At 35.1% G+C, this 11,619-nt stretch overlaps 1 protein-coding gene across 1 annotated transcript; it reads left to right on the top strand.

The window, feature by feature from the left end:
• Positions 1-6,072: 6,072 nt before the first annotated feature.
• Positions 6,073-8,775, top strand: LOC113731551 (transcription factor MYB119). The gene is made up of 3 exons (XM_027256911.2): positions 6,073-6,560; positions 6,724-6,850; positions 7,849-8,775. The coding sequence occupies exons 1-3, from the start codon at positions 6,073-6,075 to the stop codon at positions 8,773-8,775; spliced, it is 1,542 nt and encodes a 513-aa protein (XP_027112712.2).
• Positions 8,776-11,619: the final 2,844 nt, after the last annotated feature.

Genomic DNA, 11,619 nt, shown 5'->3' with positions numbered 1-11,619 from the left:
TACCTAATTACAGTTTACTATTGTCCACGCAACGGCGGGTATCACCAAGGGAAGTGCATGTTGCAGAGTATTCTATTGCAGTTGACGGGATGGTTATAACCAAATAAACAAAGGATTTGCTCTTAATAGAGAGCTGTAATAATCACCCATAACAACAGATTAACCTTGTTTAGGTGGAAAAAGGCTGTGGTAAACACATAGTAATGCCTGGTGTGTTTGATAACTAATTAGTATTTCGTCGACTGTATCTTAGGCATCATCCCTCCTCACTGCTACCATCTTTTGGAAACAGTAATACGATTGAAGCATCTCAGGCTTTGATTCTTTCTTAGGCCATGTACACAATATCAGCTCGCCTCTTTGATCACTCGCTTGAATGTTGGTCTTTCTCATCAGCTTCTGCACTGCCTCTTGACATGGCTTTAAATGTGGATCGCCCGATTGACTGACGAAAGCTCCTGCGCGGCGGCGCACGCGTTTGAGTTTAAGAAATTGTAGTAACTAAGAGTCCCGGTGAGATGGCACTGTAACATGCCATTCTTTTGCTTAAACGAGTATATGGTTATGGCCGTCCGGTATGCTTTTAAGTGGAAATTTGGTTAATGTCACCATCCTTGAAGATGACCAACAAAAAGAAGCAGCCATTTCAACCCTGGCCAGCACTGAAAGGTGGCGGATGTTGCCTTGGCAGCGCTGGACCATTCTTGGGTCATCATCATGATTTTTGTTACAATCCTGGAATGACATAGAACTATGATGGTACAGAAAGAGAAGAGCAGTAAGAAGAAATGGCTGATGTGCTGACTCCAATCAAAATCAATCTTTCATGGTTCCGAGGGACAAACGTGTCTTATGGCAACTGGGGGTACTAAATTCATGTGCCATGTCAATTGAATGTCGTTAAAGGTGAATCAAACTTGATGAATTAGCAGGAATATGCGTGTTTAATTATGCCATCAACAGATTACTTCAATCTCTATACATTCTCTTTCATACCAGACCGATGCACCTCAATGTAACTTCCCCAGCACAGGAGAGGAGTCAGGAGAGAAGGGAAAGAAGTCCTATTCCTATAATATATATTTTTTCAACGCAGGGAGTATCACAATTTTGTTAGACTAATCTCCCTGCGCCTGTGTATCCCGCCCCCAAGAATATACAAACGGTAGAGAGGTGAGTCGAACACATGACCTCGAAACTTAACTAGGCTACTCCGAAACCATCCGACCCTCCTCTGCCTATAATATACCACCCATAATAAAGCGTCACGATACATGAAGTAATGTGGTGTTGTCGGTCATGAGGCTGTGAGTCCTAGTGTTCTGGAGCTTGGCCAAGGGGAAGAAGACAGGCGAACCACGTGAAAGATGGCAATACTAATCTTCTACTCCTCTGTTAGTCCCATCCCATTCCCATGCATATGATATGACTGCCTCGTGTCTTCGTCAATCTTTCCAACTGCTCGCTTCTGTATATGTCCATGCCCATCCCATTTATTGTCAACTTCTGCAAACATGGGTGTGTTGCCGTTGTGTTTGGATTGCATTTTTCATGATTTTTCATGGAAAAATTACTGTAGCGGTTTGATGTATGTGAGGGAAAAAGGTAATAGGGAAATGTGATTACGGAAAACGACGTAATTTTTCGACGGAAAACAGCAATCCAAACAAAGCAGGTTTTGGGATTTCTAGGCAGGCACACAGCTCCCCTGTTCCGTCGACTACCTTATAGTCTTGGAAAGCTGTGGTATTAGTTAGATGTTCAATTCTAATTCCTTGTGATTCAAGCGGAAGAAACCTGCAAGAAAAAGAAAAGACACAGTAATAATAATATTACTAGTAATAGCTTTAATCATATGCATTCGGTTAATCGTTCGGTCGACACCATCACTTGTACTTGAATCATACAGGTCCATTCAAAAGAGAAATTTCTTGAGAGCGTTAGACTTGCTTCGTTCACAGCGGGTGAGTTGCTACGGGACAAACATATCTTACTATTAATAAGCTCCCACTACGAGCAGATAGCAGATACTACTAAATGGAGAGGTAACTAACTAGGTTTCGTTGTGTTTGGATTGCATTTTTCATGGAAAAATTACTGTAGCGATTTGATGTATGTGAGGAAAAAAGATAATAGAAAAATGTGATTACGGAAAACGACGTAATTTTTTTACGAAAAACAGCAACCCAAACAAAGCATGCCCTTTATTAGCGAAATACGTCCTTTTAACTTCCCATTACTTGCTATTCTTAGCTTACTTTTTTTTTTCGAAGGAATCTTAGCTTACTTTTAAATTTTCGAAGTTCCAGTAATATTATCAACGACTACATGTTTCTCAAATTTGCATAAGAATGACAACTGAGCGGATTTGAAACGGGGAAAGCTTCCCGCATTGGTCCAATTCCAGGAAAGTTTCCCTCGCCCCCGCTGCATCTCACTATCCATGCAGGTGCATCCATCCTGTCCCACTGTCATTTTTAATTGTCGGGTCTCTATCGTCTCCTCCTGCATTGAAATGAGTGAGGCTGACGTCAGCAGCCCGCCAGCGTAGAGGCCTCTGATTGAAGTCAGTCTCATCATTCGGATTTTTATCCGCTGCTATTTCTTCCTGAGTTTAATCTCAATCATTTGTTCGGCAGAATGCTGCGATGACTTCATTATTTCCATGGATCCTGGTACTATTAAAGCCGAACAAAACATTTGCTTTAGGGGCTTTCTTGTCCTTCAATTTTGACAAAACCTCATGTAGTCAGGTGGAGTATAAGAAGAGGCTAAAAAAAAAAAAAAAAAAGATTGAAGTATAATTTTGGTGGGAGAATTTTCTTTCTTTTTTTCTTTCTTTCTTTTTCCCCTTTTAAAAAAAAAAGTCTGGGAAGGAAGACTCCAAACTTATTGTAGTCAATCAAATTCAACGTTAACAACTTGAAATATTTGCCTTAGGGACCTTTTTTGCCTTTCAGTTTCGAAATGTTTAGTGACATAGAATATAAGAGGCTAAAAAAGTATTAAACTAACTGCGGTGGGACGATATATTTAGTTTGGGTCGGATTGCATCATTCCCTTCCTCTTCTTGGCAAGTCTCATCTGCGGTGGGATGATATATTTAGTTTGGGTCCAAAGGAGCTTCGAAGCCGAAAGCGATAGATTGAATCTGAGACAATTTCATGTCCGGATCGGTGTCTATGACCAGCTCAATGGGATAAATGCTTCGCGAACTGATTGAACGGGCTCAAGTCAATTGTTAATCATGATGTCGAGCTGAGCCCACTATCATTGGGCTAGAGGGTCCTTCTTGGATCGAGCCTAACAGCTGAATCAGAAATATTAACTCTAGACAGCGGCGTGGTAAGGATTGCAGCGTGGCGGCTGGTCATGTATGGCAGGTCCAGTGAGTATGAGAGGCCTGTGAGAGTTTTTAGCAAATTGGAGTATTCGAATCTTGATAGTTGGAGAATAATAATAATAAATAAAAAAAATTTATAAATAGCAAACCGATCGCAAGTCAAAACCTAATTGAACTTTGTACAACTAGCTGCTGGCAAGTTGGCAGTGAAGCAACGTTGAGCGTGTATGGATAAGAGATTATTCGAAGTATTTATATCTTTTTTGTGTGTACGAATGGGAGATCATTTGAAGTATTTGTGATGTAATGTATGCGAGTCAAAAATGTTATTGAAAAATAAAAAAGTTGATTGAAAATTATAATTGTGATACAAGTAAAATAATATTTAGAAAAAATATAGTCTCCACATGGATATGTCTTCTTCTTTTTCTTTTTTTTTTTTCCTCCAAAATTTTTTTTTTGTTTGTGGACTTTACAATAACAACCATAAAAACACCCACAATTTCAAATACACCTAAAAATAAAATAAAAAAATTGTATACCCTATTTCTTGTTCCATGCACTATCGGTTCCGCCACCACTCCTCTCTCCTCATCTTTTCTCCTTTGCCTCGTTTCTCTCTCCTCTTCCTCCTTTCTCTTTTTTTTTTTTTCGACACAGGGGTGTCCGGGTCAATCCTTACGGGGCCCGACTAATCCCCTGCGGCTCGGGCCCGGCGCCCCAACTAGGGCTGCAAACGAGTCGAGCCGAGCCTCGACTAAATTTTACCAAGCTCGAGCTCGACGAGCTGGCAATTTTCGAGCTCGAGCTCGAGCTCGAAAAAAATAAAAAAAAATTATTTTATTTTTAAAAAAATAAAAAAATAATATTTTTTTCTGAATAAATAATAAAATATTAAGGATATATACGTAATTTCACTATGAAAATAAAAAATTAAAATATATTTATATATAATATACGTAATTTTATTATTAAATAAAAATAAAAAATATATATAAATATATATACTCAAGCTCGCGAGCCGGCTCGCGAGCTAACGAGCTTAATATTCTGAGCTCGAGTTCGAGCTCGAGCTCGACTCGAGCTTGACTCGAGCCGCTCGCGAGCGGCTCGATTCGTTTGCAGCCCTACCCCCAACCCGGCTCGAACACGTTAAGTGCACGGAGGAATCCAGCGGAGCGGAGACTCGAACTTGTGACCTCAAGATTCACTGGTGAGAGGCGTTGCCGCTAAACCATTCACGCGGGGGCCTCTTCTTCCTTTCTCATTTTCCCTCGTAAATGCAAGATTATTAGCGCATAGTATTCATATAATTATTTTTAATAGCTTCAAGTAACAAGTGAAATGCTTGACATTTTAATTTTTTGCTATAAGCAGCTTACTAAAAAATTTATCGTTCATAAACTTTTAGAAGTGGATAATAATTTCTAAAAAAGTAGAATCGTCTCAACATTTCAATCTTGTACCAAATACTAATAATCTCGATATAATTTTTTTTATATATATAATAATGACTAGTGCTCATAGGAACTAATATCCAATTAAATCTTTGAACTACTATTAGTTTCATAATGCTAAGTCAGCCAAGAATAGGAACCTAACATAATGGCTTCTGAAGCCAAATTTGAGTTTAGCACACACAAACAAAAACAAAAACAAAAAAAACATATATTATATTTGTGATTAGTCCAGGCAATATGGTAATATTTGTTTTGAGGGCCCGATTTGGACATGGCCGTAGGATGCGTGCTATATATATATATATGTATGTTCATTTCTGGTCCTGTAATAAAAGTGAAGCCAACGCGCCTAATTTATGACTGAGGGAAAATGGCTGGAGAAATGGAAGTGGAAGGCTTAGAATTAAAGTTGTCATCCAAGAGCAATTAAAGTTGTGCTAAATTTTTTTTCCATAATTCTTTCCTTCTTCATAATTATAATTTAGCAACTATAAATAATAACAATAATAATAAAGGTGACTGCGCGCCTATATTTCTGATTGATGCTGCCACTCTTTTGACTATCAGTTGACCACCCCCTTTTAATTTTTTACCCCTTTGTTCATTACCAAATCCAAATTTGCAAGTAAAAAATAGGTTGCCAATTTTGTAAAATTTATTTTATTTTGTGGTTCTACAACTTTGGTTGATGTTGTCACTCACCTTCGTTTTGTCTTAATGCCTGCTTTCTTCACCAAATTCCAATTTTACAAGCAATTACAAAAAGAAATTAATTGACAAACTTCACTTTCAGACATAAGGCTTTAAAAAAAAAAAAGAAATTCTTCCCAAAATGCATTCAATTCTATCACTAATTTTTTTTTGGATGTCAGAAGACAAAATTGACTAGCGCATAATACTTCACGCTCCACAATTGGGGTAATTATTCATTTTTATTCAATGTCTAATTAGAGAAGACTCAATAAATGACGCTAATCTCTCCACCTCAATTTCTATTTCTTACCTGAGAGGAAGCCCAGGAGTTACACTCACCTCCAAACCTCAACCGTTGGATCGTCCTCTTAATCCACGGCAATGGATGCATGCAGCTTATTGGCAACTCCTCTATATAAGCTTGGTCATGGTGTTCTTCTCTTCTCTACTTCACAGAAGAAAGAAAGACAGAAAAAAATCTTAAGAACTTTCCCTTCATAAAAAAAAGCTATTTTCATTGCTAAAAAGCATCCCTTTCCTCTTCTCATTTAAGTACTCCTTTACACCTCTCTTTTCATGGAAGGAGGAGGAGGGTTAGGAGGAAGTTTCCCTTATGGAAATTACTGCCAGGGAGATCATCACCTTCGCCTTCCCCTTCTTAAACCAAGGCCACCCCTCACTGCCATAGACCGATTCTTGTGTGGTCAAAGGCATTTTTCTCAACTTGAAATTCTTGCCAATTTCAAGAACAAAGCAACCCTTGTTCCAGTGAATTCTGATTTTGTTTCCTCTTCAAGCGGTGGTGCAATCCATGGCCATGCAGGAGGAGGAGGGCTACTTTCATGGCCAATTACTCTACCTCCTTCTCGTGACACAAGTAGTTCCGTCAATGGGGTTCCTTTCAACAAAGAAAGTACTCCAAACCTGAGTCCAGAAATGAATCCCAATGTCGGTTTAGATAAGGAAGAAGATTTACCAAGAGTTCCTAGAGGAACAGGAAGGAGAGGAAAAGGTGACCCATCTGTAGCTTTAATCAAAGGCCAGTGGACTGAAGAGGAAGACAAGTAAAGATCATGGGATTTCCTCTTGGTTTCCTTTGTTTTTATTTTTGATTTTATTTGTTCCTTTTTCATGGATATTTATCTTGTTTGTAACATGCAAAAATTAGTTTGATGTCGAAAGTGTTAGTTAATTTGTTGACCACTTATTCTTTTAATTGTTGTGCAGCACTCTTAGAAAGCTGGTGAAGCATTTTGGAGTGAAGAAATGGGCTCAAATTGCTGAAAAAATGGTAGGGAGGGCCGGTAAACAGTGCCGGGAAAGATGGCATAACCATTTGCGTCCAGATATCAAGGTTTTTTCTACTTGCCATCTTTTGTCACTTTGTTTTTAATTTTTTCTAATTTTAGAGCCATCTTTTGCCACTTAATGGTTAACACTTGATTGTTCATGATATTTGATATAACCATGATCCCTTTTTTTTTTTTCACATGATCTGGTTGTTTATTTTCTATTTTTGGCTCTCCTCCTGCCAAATAAGGTTCAAAAAATTCTCACATGAATCAACGATGGATCTAAAAACTTAGATTCATTGTAGCTTTTGGTGTTGAATCTTTTCCAAAGTTTCCAACTCGAATTTTAATTATGGCAATTTTCCAACTTTCTTTTGCTTCTTTTTTTATGTTATTGGAAATATTATTTTCTCTCAATTTTCTTATAAGTAGCTAGATTTATAAATTACAATTTTGATTGATGAAGTTTCTAGAGAAAGTGTAATTATTTACTTATTTTTTTTGAACATTCTCCAAGTCTTTATCATCTGTCCTTCACATTTGGTATGTACAATAATTTTTCATCAACATTACACCTTAGAGTTTTGCCAGCAAATCATGGTTACATATATGCTTATGGTAAGTTATTAGTGTCCAAGATTTTTGCTTTTTTTAATCTATGGAGATAGCATTATTTGTTTCTAGAGTATTTTTTGTCTAATATATATTGTGCTAGAATAAGTTTTCTACCATCATATCTTGGGTTTTTCTTAATTTTCCAAATCAGCATTTTGACATACTAACCTGTGAATGAGGCATATTTTGCTATATTTTGTCATATTCGTCATCCTTCTCATATTCTTTGAGCCCATTTTTCATGTGACAGTAGAAACTCTTTTCCGACAAGGAATCATGATTTGTTATGAAAGTTTTTATCTATGACCCAATAAAAGTTATTGTTAGAAATTTTATTTTTTGAGCATAATATTGCTTTTTTCTTATAATTATTCTACAGTTGTACTGAAAGGATAATGTTTAATATTTGTTGTTTACTTGTTTCTCAATATTAATCATATTTCAGAAGGACGCATGGAGTCAGGAGGAAGAAAAACTGTTGGTGGAAGCTCATATAGAGGTTGGGAACAGATGGGCAGAAATTGGCAAAAGAATTCCAGGAAGGACTGAAAACTCCATAAAGAATCACTGGAATGCCACAAGAAGAAGGCAGAATTCCAAGAAAAAGTTCAAGAAACCTGAAGGAGTACATAATGGAAGAAATCAATCAACCATTCTACAAGAGTATATCAAGAGTACTTGTTTCAACGATGATTCTTTAATCAACATTAGCACAGGCCCTAGCTCCACCACCATGATACCAGTCAACAGTGCATCTACCCAAATAACCCCATCTAACTCCGTTATATCAGAAGACCCTACATCAGCTCATTTCAATATGCTTTATCCAGAGCTATCTCAATCAGCTTCTGGTGATTCCTCGTCCTATCTAGCTCAACACTCATATGATGATGAGATGAATTTCATGCAAAACTTATTTGGGAGCTATAACCTGAATGTCTCCACATCCTGCAAGAATGATAAAGGAAAGGCTCCTCTAGATATTGGAATTAATCAGAAGGACAAGTGTTCTGCTTCTTTCAACTCTTCTGGGTACAACAGCACTAATTCTAACAATCAGGATTTTGGTGGAAATTTAGATTATGGGTTCTTTCCATCTTTTGCTGAGCCAAGCTTGCCGACCGGAACTTATCTAGGTGACCAAGAGAGTAATCAGCCTATCCGTATGTACTCGGACGCTTATCTCTCTCATATTTTGGATGGAGGCAATGTCTTATGTGCTCTTCCTGAGGTCTACCCTAGCAATATGAATATGGAGAAGATGATGATAGATCAAGCCAGTCCTTCAGTTGGAAAAGAGGTGGACTTAATAGAGATGATCTCAAATTCTCAATTTGCTCGAAAAAATGCTACTAATAACTTTGTATTTTAAAATTGGTTTGGTCAAGGTTGTGATCATATTTTAGGGTTTCGAAGAACTTTGAAATTCTACAACTTTTTATTGTTAATATAGAACCAAATTTTGAGCATCTCTAGCTCAATTCTAACTTCGGCTAGGATTGGCATATTCTGATCAATTTGCGCAAGACTTTGTCAAAAAGTTATGTTTAATGGCTATGTTTTAAAGTGTGAATGATTTTCTAATTTTGTTCTTGAATCTTATAATGTTTTGGTCTCTAGATGTTAGTTTTCTGTTTTCAGTTGTATGCACAACCATAATGTTTTTCTTGAATAGGTGTGTCAACCATTGTGGTTCCTCAGTTTCTCTTATTTTTATCGTCCTACATTCTCAGACAGTTAGTGTAGTGTCGGTTTCAAGGTTCTATGCATTTGACGAAAGTTTCGTTTCCTTATAAGAAAGAAAAGTGCAACACTAAAGAATGGCTCCAGCCGTCCATTTATCCTTACATTCTGCAATGTTGTTGCCTATATGGTGATGAAAAGCATCACTAAATACAAAGACAAAAATGCTTATTGTGCAGTTGTACCTCAACCCTTTTTGTTGTGATGTCAAAATAGACTTTAGAGGACACTTCTTATGATGGTAGATTAGTACCACTAGCTTTATTGGATACTGTTGGTTTACAATAAAAATCAACTTCTATTTTTGGGATAAATAAAGATATGAAGCTTTTTAAAATTAATATTAACTATCTTAAATGGTTAATTTAACTACATTATCATCATTACGGTTATAATGATTAACTATTTCTGGTAATTAATAAGATGATGTCATTTCTAACGTCCAAGATTCATTGACATGAAAAAAAAAATTGATAACTTAATAAATATATTAATCGACTCCCATCTGAAAAAATTAATCAATTCGGTTCACCAGTAATGTTGAAATTCAAAAAATTTTGGTGCACTTGTTTTCATAGCGAGAAAAGATAATATATTTCTATCAACGATATTAAATAATGTTGAAATTCAAAAAATTTGGTGCACTTGTTTTCATAGTGAGAAAGGATAATGTGTCTATTTTTAGGATAAATAAAATTTTGAAATTTTTAAAAAATAAATATAATGGTCTCAAATGATTAATTTTAATAGTAGCTAACGACTTCTCAATAATTAAGTCAATGTCATCTCAAACGTCAAAATTTTGTAGATATGAAAAAAAAAATTTATAGCACAATAAATACGTTAGTAAAACCATCTAAAAAATTTGGTTGTTTTAGTCAACCAAAAATTTTGAAATTCAAATAATTTTGGTACGCTTATTTTCATAGCAAATAAGAATGATATATTTTTATTCAAAATTTTGCAACAAAAAATGCAGTATTTTTTTAGGATAAATAAAATTCTTAAACTTTTACAAATTAATATTAACAGTCTTTAGTGATTAAGTTTCACAGTAATATTGTTGTTATTATTTTAACAATAATTTAGGACTTGTCGACAAATGGGATGACATCATATCAAACATCAAAGATTTGTTGACATGAAAAAATATTTGATAGCATAATAAATGCATTAGTTATTTATCTCAATAAATTAATTGAGCTGGTCCACAAATGAGGTTGAAATTCAAAAAATTTTGGTACACATATTTTCATTGCAATGAGGAAAAATACATTTCTATCAACATTTTTTTAACAAAATAAGGTTTTTTTAAAATATAAATAAAATTTTTGAAAATTTTAAAAATTAATAGTAATGATTAAGCTTAATGGTATATCACATTCGTTACTTTAATGACAATCAACGACTTCTCGATAGTTTGGATGGTGTTATCCTGAACATCAAAGCTTCGTCAACATAAAAAAAAAAAAAAAAAAATTGATAGCATAATAAATGTGTTAATCCGTGCCATCTCAAAAATTTAATCACTTTGGTTCACCAATGATGTTGACATTCAAAAAGTTTAGGTACACTTATTTTCATAACAAGAAAGGAAAAATATATAGATTTCTATCAACTATTTTGCATCAAAACTAAATTTTTTAGGATAAATAAAATTCTAAAATATTTGAAATTCGATATTAACGGTCATAAACGATAAAGTCTAACGATATATTGTCGTCATCATTTGAACGATAATTACTGATTTCTCGATTTTGATGATATCACCTTAAAAGTCAATGATTCGTCGACACGGAAAAAGATTTGGTAGTATAATAAATGTGTTAATCGATGACATCTAGAAAAATATTAATCCACTAGGTCCACTAATATTATTAAAGTTCAAAAAGTTGTGGTGAATTTATGTTCATAAGTCCAAGAAATTTTAAAGTTAATTATTCAACCATTTTGCAAAAAAGCAAGATCTATGTTTAGGATAAATAATATTCTGAAACTCTTTTAAATTAATATTGGCTGTCCTAAACGATTAGGTTTAACGGAATATATAGTCATTATTTGACAATAATCACAAATTTTCAAGAATTAGGATGATATCATCTCAAACGTCAAACTTTCACCAACATGAAAAAGATTTGGTACCACACTAAATGTGTTAATCAGCACCATCGACCTTAAAAGACAATCAATTGTATCCACTAATAAAATATATCGATATTCAAAAAGTTTAGGTGCACTTATTTCAAAATAAGGAAGAATAATACATTTCTAATGAAAATTTGGAGGTTGACTACTCAACCATTACCTTTCAAACTACAAAAATTGAAATTGGCAGAGTTGATCCTTGCCCTCTTTTAACTACTCAAGAATCTTGTTTGGGGTCGGGAGAGATGGCAAAAGATCGGTCATTTTGGTCATGAACACCAACACTTTTCTAGTGTGAACACTTTTGAGTTGGTTCTTGGATAAAGTT

The sequence above is a fragment of the Coffea arabica genome, chromosome 1c (genome assembly GCF_036785885.1).
Source record: "Coffea arabica cultivar ET-39 chromosome 1c, Coffea Arabica ET-39 HiFi, whole genome shotgun sequence".
NCBI lineage: Eukaryota > Viridiplantae > Streptophyta > Magnoliopsida > Gentianales > Rubiaceae > Coffea > Coffea arabica.
Note: the sequence above shows the minus strand (reverse complement) of the source record. Positions and strands in the feature narration are given on the sequence as shown.